This window comes from Ostrea edulis, chromosome 9, assembly GCF_947568905.1.
Source record: "Ostrea edulis chromosome 9, xbOstEdul1.1, whole genome shotgun sequence".
NCBI lineage: Eukaryota > Metazoa > Mollusca > Bivalvia > Ostreida > Ostreidae > Ostrea > Ostrea edulis.
In genome coordinates, this window is record NC_079172.1 from 32,334,697 (window position 1) to 32,361,782 (window position 27,086).

A 27,086-nucleotide genomic window follows, 5' to 3' on the forward strand; every position below is an offset into this window, starting at 1 on the left:
TGGGCCACATCGCTCACCTGAGTCACCTTGGTCCATATCAGAAGACTTTCTATATATATTTGCATGTAAAACCGTAGTCCTTATTATGGCCCCAACCTACCCCTGGAGGCCATAGTTTTTGCAAACTTGAATCCACACTATGTCAGAAAGCTTTCATGTAAATGTGAACTTCTTTGGCCCAATGGTTCACGAGAAGAAGATATTTGAAGATTTTTCCTATATATTTGTATGTAAAACTTTGATCCCCCCTTGTGGCCCCATCCTACCCCGAGGGGCCATGATTTGAACAAACTTGAATCTGCACTATATCAGAAAGCTTTCATGTAAATATCAGCTTTCCTGGCTCAGTGGTTCTTGAGAAGATTTTTTAAAAAAAATTCCTATATATTTGTATGTAAAACTTTGATCCCCTATTGTGGCCCCATCCTACAACAGGGGGCCATGATTTGAACAAACTTAACTCTGCTCTATGTTAGGAAGCTTTTCATGTGAATATCAGCTTTTCTGGCTCAGTGGTTCTTGAGAAGAAGATTCTTAAAGAATGTCCCTATATATTTGTATGTAAAACTTTGATCCCCCCTTGTAGCCCCATCCAACCCCCAGGGGCCATGATTTGAACAAACTTGAATCTGCACTATGTCAGAAAGCTTTCATGTAAATATCAGCTTTTCTGGCTTAGTGGTTCTTGAGAAGAAGATTTTTAAAGATTTTCCCTATATATTTGTATGTAAAACTTTGATCCCCTATTGTGGCCCCATCCGACCCCCGGAGGCCAGGATTTTAACAATTTAGAATCTGCACTATATCAGGAAGCTTTCATATAAATCTCAGCTTTTCTGACTTTCCCTATATATTTGTATATAAAACTTTGATCCCCTATTGTGGCCCCATCCGACCCCCGGGGGCCAGGATTTTAACAATTTAGAATCTGTACTATATCAGGAAGCTTTCATATAAATCTCAGCTTTTCTGGCTCAGTGGTTCTTGAGAAGAAGATTTTTAAAGATTTTTCCTATATATTTGTATGTAAAACTTTGATCCCCTATTGTGGCCCCATCCGACCCCCGGGGGCCATGATTTTAACAATTTAGAATCTGCACTACCTAATAAAGCTTATCTATAAATTTCATCTTTTCTAGCCCAGTGGTTCTTGAGAAGAAGATTTTTTAATTACCCTACCCTATTTTTACCTTTTCTTGATTATCTCCCCTTGGAAGGTGGCCTGGCCCTTTATTTTTACAATTTAGAATTCCCTTTACCTAAGGATGCTTTGTGCCAACTTTGGTTGAAATTGGCCCAGTGGTTTTTGAGAAGAAGTTAAAAATGTTAAAAGTTTACAGACGGACGGACGGACGCCGGAATACGGGTGATCAGAAAAGCCCACTTGAGCTTTTAGCTCAGGTGAGCTAAAAATCTTTTCCTGCATACAATATACAACATGTTTAAAATATTCAGTATGTGGTTGTTTTATGAGGATATACAGAGAATGGAAGCATGTGGTTGTATTATGTGAGTATACAGACAAGGGAAGCATGTTGTTGTATTATGAGGGTATACAGACAATGGAAGCATGTGGTTGTATTATGAGGGTATATAGACAATGGAAGCATGGGGTTGTATCATGTGGTTGTATTATAAGGGTATACAGAGAATGAAATCATGTGGTTGTATTATGAGAGTATACAGACAATGGAAGCATGTGGTTGTATTATGAGGGTATATAGACAATGGAAGCATGGGGTTGTATCATGTGGTTGTATGGAAGCATGGGCTTGTATTATGAGAGTATATAGACAATGGAAGCATGTTGTTGTATTATGAGGCTATACATACGATGGAAGCATGTTCTTGTATTATGAGGGTATACAGACAATGGAAGCATGGGCTTGTATTTTGAGGGTATACAGACAATGGAAGCATGGGGTTTTATTAGGAGGGTATACAGACAATGGAAGGATGTGGTTGTATCATGTGGGTAAACAGAGAATGAACGTATGTGGTTGTATTATGAGGGTATACAGACAAGGGAAGCATGTGGTTGTATTATAAGGGTATACAGACAATGGAAACATGTGGTTGTATTATGAGGGTATATAGACAATGGAAACATGTGGTTGTATTATAAGGGTATACAGACAATGGAAACATGTGGTTGTATTATGAGGGTATATAGACAATGGAAACATGTGGTTGTATTATGAGAGTGTATAGACAATGAAAAGATGTGGTTGTATTATGTGAGTATACAGACAAGGGAAGCATGTTGTTGTATTATGAGGGTATACAGACAATGGAAGCATGAGGTTGTATCATGTGGTTGTATTATGTGGGTATGTAGACAAGGGAACCATGTGGTTGTATTATAAGGGTATACAGACAATGGAAACATGTGGTTGTATTATGAGGGTATATAGACAATGGAAGCATGTGGTTGTATTATGAGGGTATACAGACAATGGAAGCATGAGGTTGTATCATGTGGTTGTATTATGTGGGTATATAGACAAGGGAACCATGTGGTTGTATTATAAGGGTATACAGACAATGGAAACATGTGGTTGTATTATGAGGGTATATAGACAATGGAAGCATGTGGTTGTATTATGAGGGTATACAAACAATGGAAGCATGTGGTTGTATTATGAGGGTATACAGATAATGGAAGAATGGAGTTGTATTATGAGGGTATACACACAATTGAAGCATGTTGTTGTATTATGAGGGTATACAAACAATGGAAGCATGGGGTTGTATTATGAGGGTATATAGACAATGGAAGCATGTGGTTTTATTATGAGGGTATATAGACAATGAAAACATCTGGTTGTATTATGTGAGTATACACACAATGGAAGCATGTGGTTGTATTAATTATGAGGGTATACAGACAATGGAAGCATAGGGTTGTATTATATGGGTATAGAGAGAATGGATGCATGTGGTTGTATTATGAGAGTATATAGACAATGGAAGGATGTGGATGTATTATGAGGGTATACAGACAATGAAAACATGTGGTTGTATTATGTGGGTATATAGACAATGGAAGCATGTGGTTGTATTATGAGAGGGTATAGACAATGAAAACATGTGGTTGTATTATGAGGGTATATAGACAATGAAAATATGTGGTTGTATTATGAGGGTATACAGAGAATGGAAGCATGTGGTTGTATCATGTGGTTGTATTATGAGGGTATACAGAGAATGGAAGCATATGGTTGTATTATGAGGGTATACACACAATGGAAGCATGGCGTTGTATTATGTGGGTATACAGAGAATGGAAGCATGTGGTTGTATTATGAGAGTAGGCTTCTTCTGGTGGACTGTTAGTCCCCAATGGTCTCTACAGCCCAGTAGCTAAGTACTTCGTTACTAGCTTGAAAATACGGATGTATATTTAATTGCTGTTATAAAATTTAGAAATTCATTTCAAAATTAAGGATTATCTCCCTCATGCATAGCTCTTATCCTTGGACGAATTTGGCTCCACTTGTTTGGCACGCTGTTTTTGGCTATATTTAGATCTAAAACTTCATAGTTATTTCGGATTTCAAACATTTCGGTTGAGCATCACTGAAGAGACATTATTTGTCGAAATGCGCATCTGGTGCATCAAAATTGGTACCGTATAAGTTTTACATTATGAGGTTATACAGAGAATGGAATCATGGGGTTGTATTATGAGGGTATACAGAGAATGGAACCATGTGTTTGTATTATGAGGGTATACAGACAATGGAAGCATAGGCTTGTATTATGAGAATATTCACACAATGGAAGCATGTGGTTGTATTATGAGGTTAATACAGAGAATGGAATCATGGGGTTGTATTATGAGGGTATACAGAGAATGGAAGCATGTGGTTGTATTATGAGGGTATACATACAATGGAAGCATGTGGTTGTATTATGAGGGTATATAGACAATGGAAGCATGTGTTTGTATTGTGAGGGTATACAGACAATGGAAGCATGTGGTTGTATTATGAGGGTATACAGACAAGGGAAACATGTGGTTTTATCATGTGGTTGTATTATGAGAGTATATAGACAATGGAAGCATGTGGTTGTATTATGTGGGTATACAGACAAGGGAAGCATGTGGTTGTATTATGAGGGTATATAGACAATGGAAACATGTGGTTGTATTATGTGAGTATACAGACAAGGGAAGCATGTGGTTGTATTATGAGGGTATATAAATAATTAAAACATGTGGTTGTATTATGTGGGTATTTAGACAATGGAAACATGTGGTTGTATTATGAGAGTGTATAGACAATGAAAAGATGTGGTTGTATTATGTGAGTATACAGACAAGGGAAGCATATGTTGTTGTATTATGAGGGTATACAGACAATGGAAGCATGGGGTTGTATTATGAGGGTATATAGACAATTGAAGCATGTGGTTGTATTATGAGGGTGTACATAGAATGGAAGCATGTGGTTGTATTATGAGAGTATATAGACAATGGAAGCATGTGGTTGTATTATGTGGGTATACAGACAAGGGAAGCATGTTGTTGTATTATGAGGGTATATAGACAATGAAAACATGTGGTGGTATTATGAGGGTACATATAGACAGTGGAAGCATGTGGTTGTATTATGTGGTTGTATCATGTGGGTATACAGAGAATGGAAGCATGTGGTTGTATTATGAGGGTATACAGAGAATGGAAACATGTTGTTGTATTATGAGGGTATACACACAATGGAAGCATGGGGTTGTATTATGAGGAATGGAAGCATGTCGTTGTATTATGAGGGTATACAGACAAGGGAAGCATGTGGTTGTATTATGAGGGTATATAGATAATAATACAAACATCTCTTGTTATTGAGTTAAAATCAAATAACAACAAAAATATTCAAAAGAAGAAGATGATGCATGAAGTGGTAATCAGTGGCGGATTTAAGGGGGCGCAGCCGGCGCGAACTATAAATAAATATTTATTCGGCATATATACATACATATAAACATACATACATACATAAATACCAAGGATAACCCATGAAAGCTCGAAAGCTTATTTCCAATGGGGTCCTTTTTGATGCACGGATGTTTGCGCTAAGGGGTCATATATGTGGGAGGAAACCGAAGTGTCCGAGCGGGCGACCGCCATAAAATTTTCAAATTTAAGGTAGATCGTGGTATCTTGTTTAGAAAAATGTACTAAACGATAAAAGAAGCAATAATTTCTTTCACTCCTGGTGAAATAAATGACAAAATATTTTGATTTCTTGAATTACTTTATTATGGGGAAACTGTGATTGAAGAAAAAATAAAAGCCATTTATTAGATAATTAGGCAATTTCCACACAGCAAATTCACAATGAAGACTCTTGGTGATCGTCTTAAAACACACTCAGTAAGATAATTGAAGAAAAACTAACATATAACGATAAATCGGCAAACATCAATATCGGACATCGCGGGACATATATCCCGGACTACATTTACACCCACCCCATTTGTTTTGGTAATCAGAGTTATCGTTCCTTATTTATTTATAAATGATGGGGATTTCCTGTACGTAGTGTTTGTCTTAAGCCATATCGCGCTATGAAACTGTCTCGTATCGTAGGAATTCTTCCAGGTTTTCTGGATGTGGATGACAACTGGGCTTAACATCTGCCTTGTGTACTATAATTGTAAATTATAGATCCACTGCCCAGGGATGTGAAGATTAGGTGAGATTTGATTTTTTGTATATTGATTCCGAATGTTTACATATATAATTACTGCCGACTCCTTTTCATATCGGGAAATCTCATTAATTCATAAATGTATCTTATAATTGTTAACTTATAATAATGAGAGAGGAATTGATAAAGTGCATTTGCACTTGTTTTCCAAATCAATGATATGTGTTTAACATGTAATCATCAGTTCTGATCATGTTCTAATTGTTTCTTTGAAATATATAAATATACTTGTAATTGAAACTAAGATTTATATACATTGAAACGTCCAAAAAGTGAAGTGGCATCTATGCAGCTAGCCAACAGTTTTTGGTCCACTCCACTTTCCATATAGGAGATGATGAAGTGGTATAGTTACAGGACTAGTCATGCTCTAATGCACTGAAACAGAAAGTTATCTCAGAAAACCTGGTCTGGACGTGTGGACCATATAGTCCTGTTCATTTAAATTTTTTTCACACCTTACTTTGCTGTCCCAGAAAGTGTGAAGCACTTCATTACCTGCAATATACTGTAAACGAATGTTTATTCATGGCTACTTTATATTTGGCGATTCACTTGTGGTAAACTGGTTCAAGAGTAATTTTCACAAATCAAGCCTATATATATGACAAACATTCAACGACTGGTTCACAATGAGAAATATTCTCGACAATGAGTTTCTCACGAATTTCATGAAATTTTCTCGCACGCGAATAAAAGCTGGTTTACAGTACATCCATAGGAATTAAGAGAAATGAAACACTCAGATGCGCTGGGATTACAAAGCTATAACAGGACCTGTCATTCTTCTTCAATAATAAACTACAATCACTTTAGAATCAGTGAGATTATTTATAGTTATTCAGTGTATGCTGATCAAGTGAACAGTTTTTTGTATTATTTTGGGGGATTTTATTTGTCAATTTCACAAGAATACAAAGAGCAGAACATTTTACTTCATATTTTTTTAATTCCAAAGAAAAGAAAAATATATCATTACATACAATGTATCAAGTTTTTATATGAAAACTTGAACCCTATTTCCTGGCTTCATCACATGGTGGACTTATTTTAAATATACTGACCATTCATTTCTTATATTCCGAAAAAAAATGTCAGAATCAATTATAGCTGGGATAGGTATATCTATACTTTCATACAAATATCATGGTATATATATATCCTCTTCAGTCCTACATGAGCAGGTAGACCGATATCATCTGAATGTATATATTGTAAGAGATAGGGCCTAGCTCTCCAAAATCAAGGAGCCTCTAAAGTAGGGCTGCATGGATCATAAAATAAATGTTTTAAAGTCTATGATGATTACTCTGGAATATCTACATGTATCAGACAAACTCGGAGTGAAATTTGGATTCATGTAAAATTCAAGGCAATTAAGTGGCTTATTCAATGATTCACAGGGCTAGCTTTTCAATTTTGTAACTGAAGAAATAATATGTCAAGGTATGACATATCTTAATGGAAAAGTGATCATAATGGGGAAAAGGGGGGGGGGGGGGTGTCCATGTATAGGAGGGATCACAGCCCAGCAGCAGACAAATCTACATTGATTCAGCATAATTATGATTCAATTATATTTTCAACTTTAAAATTAAATAGAATAGTAAGATATGAAATTGAAATTTACCAATTTGAAATTTTAACATTAATTGCATTCATGCTGACATTTCATTGTTAAATTACTGTTGATGGTGGGGCGTATATTCATTTTCAGCTGTGATCATTATATTGACTGAATATCTGCAGTATTACACACTGATTTTAATGATTCACACATGTACTATCTCACAACCAACACCCCCAGGTATACCGTTAATCTGAGAATGAACTGCACCAGTTTTAGAATTATATTCACAACAGCTGCATGATTGTATATGATGTCCTCTAATTACTTTTTTGTAAATAAAAGATTAAAATTGAAAGGTGAGAATGAACCATGAGATTCATGAAATGAAAGAAAAGATCTCGAACTATACTATCAGTATATTATATAATGTTCCATGCAGTTCAGTTTATTTACTTAAACCATATATTTACTTAATAAACCATATACAATGATACATGATCAGGTGCATCATGCATGCATGTTTATGAATTACAAATGAATATTGTACAGGTCAGAGGTAAATGTTAGCTTAAAAAAAACACAGGTGAATATCATATGTACAAAAGCATGGAGAACGGACTATTGAGACAAATTCGTTATATATATATCTTTCCAATAAACAAACAAATTTTTCAGTGCTTGACATTAATTCAAAAAATTTCAGTACATTGATTTAAGGGGCTGTTACAATATCTATCATCTAAAAATAGTTTACATATTTTCGATAATGCTACTATAACTGTCACTTTAAAACATAAAGAAATTCATGACAGCAACTTGTCCATTTTTATGCTCCCCGAAAAATTTCGGGGGGAGCATAATTATATTCACTATCATATCTGTCCATCCGTCTCAGAGCTCATATCTCATAAACCTTTCATATGGCGTCGGTGGCCTAGTGGTTAGGCCGTCAGACTCTCAACCGAAAGGTCGTGGGTTCGAGTCCTGGTCGCGGCAGGGCTGACGTTGTGTCCTTGGGAAAGGCACTTTACATGAATTTCCTCACTCCACCCAAATGTAAAAGGGGTACCTAGCTATAGACAGTGAAAGATGTTAGAATGTTAGTACTCTAGCGCTTGAAATGGCAGCTTGCACTGTATGCTTCCTTAGGAGGCTGAGAAAGTTCTAGATTGATATAAGGTCTGCCGGGGTAATAATGTACATTGATTATTGTAAAGCGCTTTGAGCAGCATACACTGGATAAGGCGCTATATAAAACCAATCATTATTATTATTATTATCAGAAATTGATCACACAAGGACTTGTGGACCAATGTGTTTCAAGGTAATTTTAGGAAGGCCAAGGTCTCTCGGAACATGTAAAACTTCCTTTTTTCAGCAGTTTTTAACTCACGCCTGAGCTGAAAGCTCACCTGAGCTTTTCTGATCACCTGTTGTATGTTGTCTGTCTGTCTGTAAACTTTTTACATTTTCGACTTCTTCTCCAGAACCACTGGGCCAATTTCAACTAAAGTTGGTAAAAAGCATTATTGGGTGAAGGGCTTTGAATTTTGTTCAAATGAAAAGCCATCCCCCTCAAAGGGGAGATAATCACAAAAATGCAAAAATAGGGTAGGGTCATTTAAAAATCTTCTCAAGAACCACTGGGCCAGAAGACCTGAAATTTACATGAAAGCATCCTGACATAGTGCAGATTCAAGTTTGTTAAAGTCATGGTTCCAGGGGGTAGTATGGGGCCACAATAGGGGATCAAAGTTTTACATAGAAATATAATGGGGAAATCTTTAAAAATCTTCTTCTCAAGAACCACTGAGCCAGGAAAGTACAAATTAATATGAAAGCTTCCTTACATAGTGCAGATTCAAGATTATAAAAATCATGGCCCCAGAGAGTAGGTTAGGGATACAATAGGGGATTAAAGTTTTACATGCGAATATATAAGAAAATTCTTTAAATTGTGGGCCAATGTAACTTGGGTGAGCGATGTGTTCCATGAGCCTCTTGTTAATATAAAAGTAACCTAAAAGTAAAACTAAACCTAGCTTTCATCAGAAATTGATCATAATTGATCACAAATATTCCTTGGAACAGAGGACTTTTGGACCAAGGTCATTTTGGAAAGGGAAAGGTCACTCAGAACATGTACAAGTATAGATGGAAAAATCAACAGATTTTTAAGGTATTTATCATATATCACACAAATAAGTAATGGGCAAATGGCTTTCAGACAAAGGTCACCCATGATTCTTTAAGGTCACTCAAGGTTATCTAAGAATGGTCAAGGTCACTCAGAACATAGACCTCATATTTAAGGGAAAAGTTCCTTATTTCAACACTGGTTTTGAACAGGCATTGATCATATAGTATAGTGGCTTTCAGTCAAAGGTCACTCAAGGTCATTTTGGATAGGTCAAGGTTACTCAATATATTCCTTATTTATATAAGGAAAAAGTTCCTTTATTCAACAGTTTTTGAACAGGTATTGATCATGATATATCACACAAATAAGTAACAGGCAAAAGGCTTTCAGACGAAGGTCACTCGAGGTCATTTTGTAAAGTTTATAAGGTCAGTCAGAACATATAACTTATTCAAAAATGATTTTTTATGGATTTCAAAAGTAACTTGACATTTTCAACCACAAAGGATACTTTACTAGTATGAACTTGATTAGTTCAAAGTCAGGTATTAAGTTATTCAACCCCTTGTTTGTAGACAGAATAATTTCATTGATTCATTCATTGTATGTATTGTTGAACATTATCCTCTCGTGAACTTTTCACTCATATGGAGACGTCTACTTTCATTGAAGGTACAGTACATGAAAGACTTTATAAATTAATCATCTTTAGACCACCATCCTCATGAAGGGTGAAGATAACAAACAGTGAATATTTCTTAATGAGGACATCTTTATTTACGAGTGAACCATTCGATACAAATAAAAAGAAAAGTTTTTTTTCTAATTCTTTACAATATACATGCAACACAGATGGGATATATACATTAAAACATGATTTAAAGGGGATACAACTCATGTTCTGATAACTGTTATCTTGCCTATAGGGGTTAAATGTCTTTCCCTCCACTGATTTAGAATGGATTTGATTTTGCTTTTAAACTTTCGATCATAATTTAGCCTAGGCATTTTGTGTAATTTAACATAAAAAATTATTCCTAACAAGGTGAATTTAGAAGTTCCCCAATTGAGACTACTGATGGGTAATAAAAACATATCATACTGTATTTTTATGAGCCAATTGATATGCATTTAAGTGTGAGTTTTAGAAAAATTGATAAATAAGCCAGACATTTCTGAAAATCTCTATAATGACTATAGAGTTTCGGATATGCTTTAAATTAATCACTTCCATTGAGAATAATTGAGGTGTCATCAGCAACTTGAGAATATTTTTCCTCAATACTATACCTTATAGTAATGCCTTTAATGTTTTAATTTTTTCTTATTATACCCCCCACAACAAGTTGTGTGTGTGTGGGGGGGGGTGTATACTGGAATCGGGTTGTCCGTCTGTCTGTCTGTCCGTCCGTCCGTCCGTCTGTAGACGCAATAGTTTCCGGGCTCTAAAGCATTATCCTTTCCACCTACCGTCACCATATCATACATAAGGACTACCCATGGGATGAAGATGTTCCCTATTGATTTTGGGGTCCAAAGGTCAAGTGCACTGGACATCGAAGTAGCAATATGGTTTCCGGGCTCTAAAGCCTTATCCTTTTCACCTACCGTCACCATATCATACATATGGACTTAACTCATGGGATGAAGGTGTTCCCTATTGATTTTGGGGTCAAAAGGTCAAAAGTCAAGCGCACTGGACATCGAAGTAGCAATATGGTTTCCGGGCTCTAAAGCGTTATCCTTCCCACCTACCGTCACCATATCATACATATGGACAACCCATGGGATGAAGATGTTCCCTATCGATTTTGGGGTCAAAAGGTCAAAGGTCAAGCGCACTGGACATCGAAGTAGCAATATGGTTTCCGGGTTCTAAAGCGTTATCCTTTCCACCTACCGTCACCATATCATATATATGGACTACCCATGGGATGAAGATGTTCCCTATTGATTTTGGGGTCAAAAGGTCAAAGGTCAAGCGCACTGGACATCGAAGTAGCAATATGGTTTCCGGCCTCTAAAGCGTTATCACACTGATTTTGACTGCGGATAACTCCGTTTACCTGATCAGGATATGGGGCTCACGGCAGGTGTGACCGGTCAACAGGGGATGCTTACTCCTCCTAGGCACCTGATCCCACCTCTGGTGTGTCCAGGGGTCCGTGTTTGCCCAACTATCTAATTTGTATTGCTTGTAGGAGTTATGAGATTGATCACTGTTCGTTATCTTCACCTTGCATCCTTTCCACCTACAGTCACCATATCATACATATGGACTACCCATGGGATGAAGATGTTCCCTATCGATTTTGGGGTCAAAAGGTCAAAGGTCATGCGCACTGGACATCGAAGTAGCAATATGGTTCGGTTTGTCATGCCATTTGTTTTTTACACTCAGAAAAGAGGTAATTTATACCTATTACGAACACCCTTTGGGAGATTGGGGTAAGCGGGGGGTATTCTTAGTGAGCATTGCTCACAGTACCTCTTGTTGGTATTGCTGAAATTTCTACACATATTAGAAAGGTATAAGGCGATATAGGTTCTCCTTGTCTGTATCCTTTCTGAATATCAAACACTTGAGATAGGTTGATTGCCACCTTAGTTGACTGTAGGTGATATATTTGTATAAAAAGTCTCATCCCATTTTCTAATAGAAGGACCAAAATTGAAGAAATCTAAAAATAAATGTACATAAGCTTCTGAGATGACCACTTGTAAGATACTAATACATATATAAGTATCTCACAAGCAGTCATCTCATTAGTTTACAGAAAGTAGAAACTGACTATATAAAACGACTTACAAAAGTGATTGGCAGGGAAATCACATATTTTGTATAAATTATTGCATGGTTTTATTAGCTCACCTGAGCTGAAAGCTCAAGTGAGCTTTTCTGATCGCTTTTTGTCCGTCGTCTGTCTGTTAAACTTTTCACATTTTCGACTTCTTCTCCAGAACCACTGGGACAATTTCAACCAAACATGCATGGCCAAAAGCATCCTTGGGTGAAGGGCTTTCAAGTTTGTTCAAATGAAGGGCCATGTCCCTTTCAAAGGGGAGATAATCACAAAAATAGGGTGGGGTCATTTAAAAATCTTCTCCTCAAGAACCACTGGGCCAGAAGAGCTGAAATTTACCTGAAAGCTTCCTGACATATTGCAGATTCAAGTTTGTTCAAATCATGGCCTCCGGTGGTAGGATGGGGCCACAATAGGGGGATCAAAGTTTTACATACAAATATATAGGGAAAAACTTTAAAAATCTTCTTCTCAAGAACCACTAAGCCAGAAAAGCTGAGATTTTCATGAAAGCTTCCTGACATAATGCAGATTCAAGTTTGTTTAAATCATGGGCCCCTGGGGTTGGATGGGGCCACAATAGGGGATCAAAGTTTTACATACAAATATATAGCAAAAATTTTCTTCTCAAGAACCACTGAGCCAGAAAAGCTGATTTTTACATGAAAACTTTCTGACATAGTGCAGATTCAAGTTTGTTCAAATCATGGCCCCCGGGGGTAGGATGGGGCCACAAGGGGGATCAAAGTTTTACATACAAATATATAGTTAAAATCTTCTCAATAACCACTGAGTCAGAAAAGCTGATATTTACAAGAAAACTTTCTGACATAGTGCAGATTCAAGTTTGTTCAAATCATGGCCCCCGGGGGGTAGGATGGGGCCACAAGTTGGGGGGGGGGGGTGTCAAAGTTTTGCATACAAATATAGGAAAAAGTTTTAAAAATCTTCTTCTCAAGAACCATTGGGCCAAAGAAGTTGACATTTACATGAAAGCTTTCTGACATAGTGTAGATTCAAGTTTGCAAAGGGTAGTTTGGGCCATAATAGGGACTAAGGTTTTACATGCAAATATATATGGAAAGTCTTCAGATATGGGCCAAGGTGACTCAGGTGAGCGATGTGGCCCATGGGCCTCTTGTATTTATTTTTTCATTGGGCAGGGGGGGGGGGGGGTATCTACATAAGATTTATTCTATACACACTATTCACACTTCATGTGCCTGTGCATATATTGTGCATATGTATAACTCTTTAGCATCAGAAGTGTACATACTATAATAGTTCTTAACTTTGGAGATGCAACTGTAAATTCTTTATATAGATATTTGAATGACTACGAAGCAAAATTCAAGCAATGGTTGTCTGAATACTTTATACATATAACTATCCCTACATGTATACAGTGTGTACAGTACACTAAATCCTCCTATTTCATTTCATGCTCTAACATCAGAAGCTATCAAAGCTTTCAACAAGCGCTAGCTGCAGATGTGTATAGCTCTCTAGGAAAATATTTGGACAGACCAGAGAGTTACAGATCCACTCCTCATAAAAACCTTAGATTTACGGCACAGAAAAGTCTGTGCATGGTTGAAACAATTATTTAAACTATTTCACATTCTCTATCACTTCATTATCATAAAACTTTTTTTTTTTTAGGTTAGATTGCTCTTGAGAATATCAGAAATCTAAAACATATTGACAAAATTCTCTATTTTTTTTTTTTAATTACCAGGTCTTCACTGTGATGCTATGATGAATAAATGGACTTTGAACCATTATATATGCACATGGAACCAGACCTAGACTTCTAAAATAAGTGTTCACCATGAAATCTACATGTAACTGAAAACAAAGCAGAGACTTTCTGTGTAAGTATCGTCAAATATTCTGCATATTTTGATTTGCCTTTTTATCCCCTTGCAATGGAGTTTAAAATTGGATAATACAACACGATGGTGGTTGTTTGGATGAACGCTGTAATAATTTGTCTTTTGATATGTCCAGTTGCGAGGGGATGATTCACTTTGCAGTTCTTTATTTTATGATCTGCCACATTGCGAATCCATCGTCACAATTCCAATACATGTACTATTGGTTTCTTTTGTTCAGATTAAAAAGTTCTAAGAATGGAACTCTCCAGAATGGGTAAGTTACAATTAGCCAATAATTTGTAAACGGTTACACTTATATGAACAATATTTACATTAAAGTTTTGTCAATTTATGGTACTTCAGTGTATTTTTTCTCTCAATTAAAAAGAAACATAAAAGATACATTTATAAAGAGAAAAAAAAAATCATTAAATGCACTTTGCACACAAACACACATAAATGACCAAAGACAATAATACTGTAAGTCATTTTAGTGCTTTATATTAATTATCCTTATTTTATTTATTGGACCTCGTATAGATATATACTTGGGATACTGAGTATTGCTGGTTTTAGTTGTATATAATATATAAGAACAATTTTTCTTCGTAGTATTGTGGACATTACAAAAAATAAGCTGGAGTCAATTTCTTTGTAAGTGGCACGAAAGTAGCACGGGGGAAATCTCCTCCACACTTCCATTGTTTTTATACCTTTATAATACAAACATCTTTGTATGTTTTACTTTGCATTGACAGCCCCTTCTTTGCTGCTTATAATCTGTGGTGATGTTGAACCCAATCCTGGACCATACCAAGAAACACCGGCCAGATCAGAGGTGATACGAAAATTTACTCGCTGTATACAATCTGACCTTGTGAAACTGATGTACGAGGCGAGTAATGAAAACCCGCCAACACATTTATATGAAAAAGATCCACCTGGATGGAGCTCATTTGATATGGATATCAAGTTTGAAAACATTTGTAATGTCCAAAAGGGAGGGCCCCAGATATTTGATAAACTTATAAAACTCATAGAGGAAAAGGTCCGGAAAATTCCAAACCACATATTAGACGTGATTAACTGTTACAAACGTCTAAGTCATCCCAAGATGCGCAGGAAAAGTGCAGAGGCAGACAAATTAAAGGAGACCCTAGAAAATTACATCTCTAAGTCAAAGGTGATGAAGCATAGCGAGGAAATTTTGAAAACTATGAATGAGAGCTTTCTGATTGATGTTCTACGAAGAGGTACGGAGCTGGCAAGACAAGGGTCTTTGCCCTCTCCTGCTGGGCTAAACAACGTCCTTGATGCCATTAATGATTTAATTAATGCAGTGGAACAAACAACCGAAGAAAAGGTAAATTAATTGTAAGCATACTCTATACAGAAAAGTATAATACAAATAAAATATACATATGAGAAACAAACACATTGATATTACATAATGCTTGAATCATGAGATTTAACACCACTTTCTAGACAGGATCACCACATTTTGATATTTAACTTTTTTTTTTCCAAGGTAAAATGTTTACTTTCCCTTCATTGTAGCTACCAACTGGCAAGAAAAGAAGCTTGTCCATTGATAACCAAGAGGCAGCTTACAAGGTATTGGTCATATAACTTCCCTTCTCTGAAGACTTAGGTGATCAGACGATAACGAATATATGATAATTATTTATTGAAATGAAAATATTAATATATCCCATTAATTTGTGCATATATAATACTGTTAAAATGTGAGAAATCACCGTTTTTTTCTTTTTGATTGTCAGATAAAGCAAATGAAAAAAAGAAAAGGTCTGTCTGCGTGTAGATTTGCAGGAAAGGGAAAGGTGATGTCAAAGGTAAATTATCATTTGATTTATAATTAATGTACATGTATACATATTGGAGTAATTTTGAAAAATTCAAGTGCAAATTGAATTTTCAAAATGTGTAGAGTAAATACAAAAAGTATTGTTAATTAATCATCTTTAATACATGTTAAAGGGAAAATCAAGAGGGGGAAAGAAAAATGGAAAGATTGTTGCTCAGTTCGTGGGGAAGGATGTAGAGCCCCACGGCTCTGAAAGACTATCAACTGTAAGCAATAAATATCTCGTGTACAAGTGTCTGTTGCTTTCCTCGTTTGTAACTTTAAACTACTACATGTATGTAACATGTTATATATCGTGAAAACAAAGCGTGTAATGCAATAATGTAACAAATTTGCTTTAACTAGATCACTGAAAATAATGGTGTCGAGCAGAACAATTCTACATGGGGATTTCAAGGAGAAACGCATCACACGAACGAGTTCTACACTCAAAGTCAGGTACAAAATCTCTATTATTTTATATCCATCAGAATGGTAAGAAGCATATTTGTTTTGGCACAGCTGTCCAGCTGTCTGCCTATTATATCCCCCTCTTGGAATGATGTTGTTCTGATCAGGTCATAGGGTGCATGAAGATGCAAAATAGTACTTTAAGGAAGCTGTGAACCAAGGTTTTGTCACCAGGTCAAGGTCAAAATATAAGGTCCTGCGGAATGATCATTAAGTAAAGATGTACAATTATATGATGAACTGGAGTCATTTGTCATTCCAATGGGATCAAAGTTATGTGTATTGTCACGTCAAACTATTTAGTTTCATTCTGAAAAAGAAGTACATGTATATTTGAAAATAGATATTAACGGCAAACTAACAACCCAACTTTATGACAAACGGGATGATTTCAGCTTCTCCATCGTGATAAGTTTTTAAATTGAGGTAGGCTACTGACATACAAGTCGATGGTGCAGGGTTTTCAACAGTCCTGTTTAAGTCAGCATTTCGCAAATTCTATGGTCGTGATAACAATCTAGTTTCCCAATACAACCTATCAATGGGTCAAATGCTGTCTGACTTGTTATACCCCCCGCAACAAGTTGCGGGGGGGGGGGGGGGGGGTATACTGGAATCGGGTTGTCCGTCTGTCCGTCCGTCCGTCTGTAGACGCAATGGTTTCCGGGCTCTAAAGCATTATCCTTTCCACCTACCGTCACCATATCATATATATGGACTACCCATGGGATGAAGATGTTCCCTATCGATTTTGGGGTCAAAAGGTCAAAGGTCAAGCGCACTGGACATCGAAGTAGCAATATGGTTTCCTGGCTCTAAAGCGTTATCCTTTCCACCTACAGTCACCATATCATATATATGGACTACCCATGGGATGAAGATGTTCCCTATTGATTTTGGGGTCAAAAGGTCAAGCACACTGGACATCGAAGTAGCAATATGGTTTCCGGGCTCTAAAGCGTTATCCTTTCCACCTACCATCACCATATCTTACATATGGACTACCCATGGGATGAAGATGTTCCCTATCGATTTTGGGGTCAAAGGTCGCATGCACTGGACATCGAAGTAGCAATATGGTTCGGTTTGTCATGCCATTTGTTTTTTACACTCAGAAAAGAGGTAGTTTATACCTATTACCAACACCCTTTGGGAGATTGGGGTAAGCGGGGGGGGGGGGGGGGGGGGGGGGGGGGGGGTATTCTTAGTGAGCATTGCTCACAGTACCTCTTGTTTCATACAGATTGTTAGGCCGTTCTTGGCACACTAATTTTGACTATGGTTATATCCGTTTACCTGATCAAGATATAGGGCTCACGGCAGTTGTGACCGGTCGACAAGGGATGCTTACTCCTCCAAGGCACCTGATCCCACCTCTGGTATATCCAGATGTCCATGTTTTCCCAAATCTCTATTGTGTATACCTTATAGGAGTTATGAAATTGATCACTGTTCATTATATTCACCTTTCATACAGCATTTTATATGCAATACAAGATATTTAAAGCAAGCTGTTCAAATGATATTGCAATATATTTTATACTTTTAAAGGATTGAGTCATGTGTTTTAAAATGGAAATGCTACAAAATTGCATTTTAAAGTTGATTTTGTGTGGTGTCTTAACAATTGAATTTTTTTTGTACAGCTGGAGTCCCCACCACATTCACAGGGAGTTTTGGACGATTTGGTAATTAGACAGAAAAAAAGATTTATTAAAGTATTCAATATGAGACAAGATCCATTGTAAAGTATGACTACAAACATTCGTCAGGAAAACAGGCAGAATTGATCATCAGAAACAATGAAATCATCAAAGATATCTAGGAAGGTTGATTCATTAGAAAGCACATGACAGAAAATAATTATGTTGGTTTGAAAAAGAGGGGGGGGGGGGGGGCTTGGCTGTCCAGAGATTTGATCTATAAAATATTGAAAACAAAATCTAAGGGTTTAATAAAATTTGCACCCCGTTACAAACCTGAATATATATGTATATTTACAGACCCGTAAAATGGGAAGCTATAAAAGTGTATTAAACACAATCAAAAGTCAAATTAAAAATTCACTTGAAAACAGTTATGCAATTTGGGGCATTATTTTACCTCCAACTTATTTGCTTAATTCCTTGATAGACCAGAAGTGTACACAGAATAGTTTGTTTATAGGAAGACAGTTTTTCTATTATAGATATTTAAAATGTCGAATGCCTGTGATTTTAAGGTAGTTTTAAAACTGAATGAAATATGTTTGGCATTAAAGACTTTTGGAGATTTCCTCACAATTCCCAGTGAGCCTACTCGTTTTCTAATAAAAAGCACAAACAAAACCCCAATACAAAAACAATTGCAGTGAAAACAAGAGGTACTGTGAGCTATGCTCACTAAGAATACCCCCCGTTTACCCCAATCTCCCAAAGGGTGTTCGTAATAGGTATAAACTACCTCTTTTCTGAGTGTAAAAAACAAATGGCATGACAAACCGAACCATATTGCAACTTCCATGTCCAGTGCGCGTGACCTTTGACCTTTTGACCCCAAAATCGATAGGGAACATCTTCATCCCATGGGTAGTCCATATGTATGATATGGTGACTGTAGGTGGAAAGGATAATGCTTTAGAGCCCGGAAACCATATTGCTACTTTGATGTCCAGTGTGCTTGACCTTTTGACCCCAAAATCGATAGGGAACATCTTCATCCCATGGGTAGTCCATATATATGATATGGTGACGGTAGGTGGAAAGGATAATGCTTTAGAGCCCGGAAACCATTTCGTCTACAGACGGACGGATGGACAGACAGATGGACAACCCGATTCCAGTATACTCCCCCACAACTTGTTGCAGGGGGTATAATAATAAAGACATTATAATACATACAGTAATCAGATGTTGGCACTGACTTTTTAGCTCACCTGAGCTTTTCTGATCAAAATTTGTCCATTGTCTGTTGGCGTCATTGTAAACTTTGCACATTTTCATCTTCTTCTCCAGAACCACTGGGTCAATTTCAACCAAACTTGGCTAAAAGTATCCTTTGGTGAAGGGCTTTCAAATTGTTCAAATGAAGGGCCATGCCCCTTTCAAAGAGGAGATAATCACATAAATGCAAAATTAGGGTAGGGTCATTTAAAAATCTTTTTCTTAAGAACCATTGGGCCAGAGGAGCTGACATTTACATAAAATAGTGCAGATTCAAGTTTGTTCAAATCATGGCCCCCAGGAGTAGGATGGGACCAGAATAGGGGATCAAAGTTTTACATAGAAATATATAGGGAAAATCTTTAAAAATCTTCTTCTCAAGAACCAATGAGGCAGAAGAGCTAAGATTTACAAGAAAGCTTCCTGACAAAGTGTAAATTTAAGTTTGTTCAAATCATGGCCTTCGGGAGTAGGTTGGGGTCACAATAGGGGATCAAAGTTTTACATGGGAATAAATAGAGAAAATCTTTAGAAATCTTCTCAAGAACCAATGGGCCAGAAGAGCCGAGATTTACATAAAAGCTTCCTGACATAGTGCAGATTCAAATTTGTTCAAATCATGGCCTCCGGGGATAGGTTGGGGGCCACAATGGGGACCAGAGTTTTAAATAGAAATATATAGAGAAAATCTTTAAAAATATACTCAAGAACCATTGGGCCAAAGAAGTTGACATTTACATGAAAACTTTCTGAGATAATGCAGATTCAAGTTTGTAAAAATCATGGCCTCCAGGGGTAGGTTGGGGCCACAACAGGGACTAAGGTTTTACAAGCTCAACAGATAATGGAATTCATCGCCTAGTTCTAGTTTGTTACAAAGAGTATATAGTTGTTTAGAACTATCAATACTTAAAAACCTACCAGATTCAATTGGCAATTTATGGCAACAAAAATTATACAGTAAATCTTGTGGTAGTGTAGTTAAATAATTTTCAAAACCAAAAGATGTCTTGTACATCCTATAATTAGAACATTTGGATGAGTTATATATTTCATCTTTCTAGGTTTCAACAAAAGAGTTGTACATAGGCTGTTTAACCTTTTGATAAATGAAAGTTAACATCAACATGCTGATCGTTCCAAATCTGGATATTACCAGTCCTGATTAAGATATCTTTTATACAGTTTAACCATTTTGAATGATACACTTTCCCTCTATCTAACTTGTATAATATGTTGTACAAAGTATAGGAGATCTTTTCATGTTTACCATTTATAATGCGTTCCCAAAAACCAATCACTCTTGCACTAATAGGAATAGACATAGGTATTCTACCAAGTTACCCATATATCATACAGGTTGGTGTACAATTTTTAACTTTAAGTATATACTTACAAAATTTAAGATGCAATCTTTCAATGATGCTATTATCTTCATAACCCCATACTTCTGCTCCATACATCAAGATGGGAGCAATCATTGAATCAAACAATTGTAATAGTATATCTATAGGTAAGCATAATTTTCTAGATTTAAGTAATACATAGAACATGGCTTTTCTTGCTTGTTGTACAAGTCTGTCTTTGTTATGTTTAAAAGAACCCTTTCTAGGGAATTTAATACCTAAATATTGAAATTCATTAACTACAGTCAATTGCTACATTGTTCAATCTCTACCCAGAGTTATCGTTCCTTACACTCACATTAGCAGTGTTATTCCACATGTAAATCCATTATTCTAACAGAATTCTGACTAAAATATATCTGAAATGAATCAACAAATTCTATATTTGCTTTGTTTAAATAAATAAACAACGAACGAGTTAACATCATTTACATATGCACATGGTACATTTTTGCGGGAATACTTCACGTAAACAAAATGAAGGAAGAGGCGATCAATATATTTGAAGACTTCAAGAGAAAAATCTGTATCAATGTCTGCTACAAATTGTGTCCGGGCTCTGTTTTGTCTTTGGCTATAGGCTTTTGATATTCGACATACAAGTACTGATAACTGATAATCTTATGTAGTAGCTGCAGCTCTCTGAAAAAATATTTTGTTATGTCAAAATATTTTTTCAGAGAGCTACGTACAGTTCTGCAGCTACTCATGTAGATGTGCTGGGTACCATGGATTGTGACCTTTGATCTGAACTTTTATGTTCACACAGTTTTTGAAGTTTTTACGGGTAAATTCCTCTAGCCGATGTGTCCTGTTCCTAGTTTGTGACGTTGCCTTTCCATAGATATCTAGTTAAGCATAATACGCATGTTTTACCATACTTTAAAGATTCAGAATTAAAGCTTATAAGACGGTAATGTATATACCCCCACCCCTTGTTGGAAATCGCAGGGGACTCAACTCTGAGGCCCACGAGGCCTTTGATTAATTCTTGAAATCGTTTCTATCGTATAAATGCATTGTACATATATCATACAAAGTTATCTATTTTATAATTCGTTGAAATATGATGTACCTGATGTTTATTTGTTGGAGTGACTTTGTATTAACTTTATAATGAACATTCAGTTTCCAGACATTACATCGCTATTGCATAACTCCTATCAGAATGAATCTTCATCTGATTACTGGATAAATCCGCCCGTTACCAAAGATCCGGTTTTCAACATCCCTGTAGAAATATCACCTGTGGATAGTACATCTCTTCTCAGTTACACTACTATTGATGGGACTGTTGACTGTGATACCTTTCCTCAGGTTCGTCAAATGCAATGTGATGTTCAAATACCTTACATTGAGAATATAAATTATGTTTTGCCATTAGTAAATGATATGTGAAATGCTGCAATATTGTCTTTTTCATTTGTATTCCATATTGTCCATAACAAATACAAGGTTTACATTATGAATTTAGATATTTGACGTTGCTTCTAAAATATCTAAATTAATAAATAATGTAAACTTTGGATTTTTAAAATTTAATTGTTTACCTTTGGGTTTTCGTACTGGCTCTGGCTAATATATAACCTTTTAGCTCAACCGGTAGAACACCAAACTATTGTGTCAGAGGTCCGGGGTTCGATTCTCATCAGGAACCTATACTTTCCTGTTACAAAAAATATGAATGATTACTCTAAAATTATCCATTTCATTTACAGGATGTAGATTCTACCTTCATTCCTTCTATTGAGTCACCTCCCTATCAGAGTCAAAGCATCATCACAGATCAACTTTTAGAACAAAACCCACACCTGTACAGCCTTAGTACATTAGATTTGGATACTGAATTTAGTGCTTTGGAAAATACATGTGGCAGCTTAATAGACAATGGTGATCAAGAATTGTAGATCAAACCAAAACCTGCAATTCATTTTAAAAGATTTTTGTTGTGATTTATACTCCATCAGATGATGAGTTATTTATGAAATTTATCAATTTCAGATAATTTATTTTTAATTTTTGTTTTTATTCATCATCAACATGGTGTATATTTATGCAGGTTGAATACTGATAATTTATACCAGATACGCAATATAATGACACATGAGATTTAATTTTATATTTATGTACTTACATTTTATATATGCATATTTTTTAAAAGATGTATATACCGTTTTTAACTATTTAAGTTTATGTACAGTGATATGATAAAGAAATCTGAATCTATGCCAATGTTGACTGTTGTTACTTTACACAATGTGTAAATCTGATCGACAGGACCAGAGCTGTTTTGTAAACTATTTTTCTTTGTACGATACACCAGTGGTGTAGTTGTACTGTATTTGACGATCTCTTTCCCGAAACAACCAGTGGCAACTTTATGATCTGTTGAATTTTGTAATTGCAAGATGTACAAATAAAGACTGAAAATATCGATAGCATGTATTCTTTGTTGGAGAGTCATTCGATTGATTGATTGAATATTGCTTAACGTCCCACTCGAGACTATTTCACTCATATGGAAACGTCAACATTGCCGGTGAAGGGCTGCAAAATTTAGGCCTATGCTCGGTACTTATGGCCGTAGAGGAGGGAGGGATCATTATCGTGCCACACCTGCTGTGACACGGGACCTCGGTTTTAGCGGTCTCATCCGAAAGACCGCCCCATTTAGTCGCCTCTTACGACAAGCAAGGGGTACTGAGGACCTATTCTAACCCGGATCCCCACGGGACTACACATCACGATTCCATTCATCCATCCCAGTACCCATCGGCGACACGTTCCTTGGAACACAATGCTTTCTCAATTTCATCTTATTTTCCTAGAGACAATCGACGTATCCGAAATTGGTTCTCAATTGCATTGCAGAAAAATTCATAACCCACATTTATATTTATTCTTATTAATTTTAAAAATATAAACTAGATTTAAATACTGAAATATATGGTTGCATGACCCATTCCTTACTTTGAATGGAACAGCCAAAGAAACCTTTGACCATATTTGGCAATTATGATTACACGAATAGGTGGTACTGAAAAGTTTGCAACACATGTGTATTCATTGCCGCAGATGAATGATGGATATAAAACAAAACCCCAATCTTATAAAAATAAGTGCCTGGAACATCATGCGTAAATAGAAGTGAGGATAACGAGAAGTGGTCAGTCTCCAAAATCTTAGATGGAATACACAATTGAGAGCAGGGCAAACACGGATCCCTGGACACACCAGGTGCATAGGGGGAATACGAATCCTCTGTTGAACGGGTCATACTCGTCGTGGACCCTGTATCTTGATCAAGTACACGGAAAAATCCTTCAAAATTAGTATGCAAAGAACAACCTAACCATTGGTATAAAACATTAATTAAGGATCATCTCCCTCACGCATAGCTCTTATCCTTGGACGAATTTGACTCCACTTTTTTTGGCACACTGTTTTTCCCTATAATAGCTCTAAAACTTCATTGTTATTTCGGATTTCAAACATTTCGGATGAGCATCACTGAAGAGACATTATTTATCGAAATGCGCATCTGGTGCATCAAAATTGGTACCGTATAAGTTTTATATCTGACAGCATTCGACCTAGTGTAGTGACAAATTGTATTTGTTCTATGTTCTATATATGCCATAAATGTATACAGATAATGCGTTGCTATGCCAGAAGGCAGTCAAATGTATCTCTGTATCTACAATATATCTACCTGCCTTTTCGTTTCTCAAATATAACTTTTTAGAAAGGATATAACTGTTCAAGAAAAAAGCATAGTACGCCTTTAGTTGCATACATCATACATTGATATTTTTCATCTGATTTTCTTTCCATGATTTTGTTGGTAATCAATTCCTAGGGAAGCAAAGGAATTCATAAAGCGGCCCAAAAGCGTGGTGACCACCTTTACACCGAGACTGGACTACACATGCATCCAAAATGCCAAGGGGTCTATTTAAACGATTTTAACATTTAAAAAGCTTCCACATGCAGCATCTAATGCACCTGGGTTCAAAATTATAGGACCTTATTGCAAGAAGTCTCAAACGTTGCAATCAACATATATTTACTGAATCTGAAGAACTTGGTCATGGGTCTAAGGAATCCTTTTCGAACAATACGGCCGCACAATTTAAAATCTTATTACCCCAATCCCTGGATTTGACGGACGGGGATTGGGAAGTCGGTTTAACCGAAATGATGTTTCACAATGCCTTGAAAAACATCACAGTGGAAGAGGCTTATTTCGATATCCTCGTCCCAGAAGAGTACCTTAAACACGTCAAAAATCCGGATATTTTCAAATGGGGACGATTGCGACTGGAAAAAGTCAAGCTGCTTCTTTGAGGCAGTGTCCCGTACTGGTCGAATGGCCCAATACCCCCTGGACTCAAATCATCGATAGCAAGATGGCTATCGTCCGAATTCACTTTAGACCCGGAGCTTACGTTCATTCCGCGGCTTTAATCGACGAAATCAACGAAGGACTGGCAGGAAGTATGAAAAAGATATGGCAAACGATGGGTAACCCCCAAAGAAGAGAGTTTCATGAAATTAGTTAATTTCGAAAAATACGAGCGAATCATGTATCAGTTTAAAGGGAAAACACTAAAAATAAAAATCCCCTTGTGCGTTCGCTTCCCCACATCCTTAGCTTACAAGCTCGGTATGGATAGTCAGAAACTCATCCTTCCGAACGAAACCCTAACCAAATGGATCAACGTGACTTACTTGGGGAACAATACCACGGATGTCTACGAAAATCTGAAATCCATGTACGTGTATTGCGATGTCGTGAACCCTCAAGTGGTGGGGTCCAACGAATTGAAATTATTAAGGGTGGTTCCTAGTACGTTTCACCTGGTGGACGGACAACAAGCCAAATGGGAACCCATCAGGGCCGAATATTTGAAACTGAGTAAAAAACATTTCGATACCATCGACATTCACATCATGACCTCTCTGGGGACCCCCATGCCCTTTTTAAATGGTAGAACACTAGTGAAACTTCATTTCCGAAAAGTGTATTGAAGAGAAAAGTCGTGTTACGATGAAGTATCATCACGGAGTCAGGCGTCAGAAAGGACATGGAATATTTTCCATTCTCCTCCCTATGGTTGTTAGTGCCATAGCCGGAGCCGTCCAAGGGGGTAAAGGAAAGAAAAGAAAAAAGAGGCGTCGTAAAAAGTATAAAAAGCGTGTTTAACAAGCGACAGTCTCCACAAGAGTATCCTTATGGGTTATTACAGCCTAATACATGAAAGGCGAATTTAACGAACAATGATCAATCTCATAACCCCCATAAGCAATACAAAATAGATAGTTGGGCAAACACAGATCCTGACACACCAGAGGTGCGATCAGGTGCCTAGGAGGAGTAAGCATCCCCTGGTGACCAGTCACATCCGTCTAGAGCCCTATATCCTGATCAGGTAAACGGAGTTATCCATAGTCAAAATCAGTGTGCCAAGAACGGCCTAACAATTGGTATGAAATACGTCAGACAGCATTTGACTATCCAACGTATGAGAGGTCTGCATAGCTGACATTAGATACTCACCAGTGAAAATGGTTCAGACCATGCATTCCCCTGTCAGAAATCTATTTATTCCCCGAACTAGCCTGAGGAGAGAGCTGGGAATACCCTCAAGACCCAAAGAAAAAAAGTTTTTCATTATCTATATCACCTCAGTATTGGCAACAGAATCATTGAATTGAATAGAAGGTCGCCAAGCACATGGCTATCCTTGGGGGGAAAAGGTGGAGGAACTAGATCCAACCAAACTCGCAGCATCGAAAAATAACAATCTCTTGTATATCTCCAGTGAAATGGAGCACTGATCGCTAGATTTCCCCATGTACCCTGTTACAAATGTGGACAGTTAGGCCCCTGTATAAGTGACTGACAGCCACTAGAAATCGAAGTAATGACTTTTGCAATGAGGTCAACGAGCCATCAAAACCCTGGAACCTCTAAAAAAGAAGAGTGAACTTGTGTGACTGCGTTCAAACTGTATGACTTGTTTCCATGTAAAACTTATAGGGTACCAATTTTGATGCACCAGATGCGCATTTCGACAAATAATGTCTCTTCAGTGATGCTCAACCGAAATGTTTGAAATCCGAAATAACTATGAAGTTTTAGAGCTAAATATAGCCAAAAACAGCGTGCCAAGAAAGTGGAGCCAAATTCGTCCAAGGATAAGAGCTATGCATGAGGGAGATGATCCTTAATTTTGAAATGAATTTCTAAATTTTATAACAGCAATTAAATATACATCCGTATTTTCAAGCTAGTAACGAAGTACTTAGCTAC

The 27,086-nt window shown here is 36.8% G+C and overlaps 1 protein-coding gene across 7 annotated transcripts; it reads left to right on the forward strand.

Moving 5' to 3' along the window:
• Positions 1–5,481: 5,481 nt before the first annotated feature.
• Positions 5,482–23,204, forward strand: LOC130050362 (uncharacterized). 7 transcript variants are annotated; one of them, XM_056150229.1, is made up of 12 exons: positions 5,519–5,702; positions 13,970–14,105; positions 14,347–14,382; positions 14,721–14,762; positions 14,867–15,471; positions 15,666–15,722; positions 15,890–15,961; positions 16,107–16,199; positions 16,339–16,431; positions 18,090–18,131; positions 21,899–22,087; positions 22,489–23,204. In XM_056150229.1, the coding sequence occupies exons 3-12, from the start codon at positions 14,364–14,366 to the stop codon at positions 22,675–22,677; spliced, it is 1,401 nt and encodes a 466-aa protein (XP_056006204.1). In that variant the 5' UTR covers positions 5,519–5,702; positions 13,970–14,105; positions 14,347–14,363; the 3' UTR covers positions 22,678–23,204. The 7 variants fall into 7 exon arrangements, with proteins under 7 accessions (XP_056006207.1, XP_056006204.1, XP_056006206.1 ...); XM_056150231.1 differs by lacking the exon at positions 18,090–18,131 and having other exon boundaries at positions 5,523–5,702; XM_056150233.1 differs by lacking the exon at positions 16,107–16,199 and having other exon boundaries at positions 5,523–5,702.
• The last annotated feature ends 3,882 nt before the right edge of the window (positions 23,205–27,086 follow it).

Coding starts and splice junctions, on each gene's coding strand:
- LOC130050362 (XM_056150229.1), top strand. Junction 15,962..16,106: donor AGGGAAAGGTGATGTCAAAG/GTAAATTATCAT, acceptor TACATGTTAAAG/GGAAAATCAAGAGGGGGAAA. Junction 16,432..18,089: donor AGTTCTACACTCAAAGTCAG/GTACAAAATCTC, acceptor TTTTTTGTACAG/CTGGAGTCCCCACCACATTC.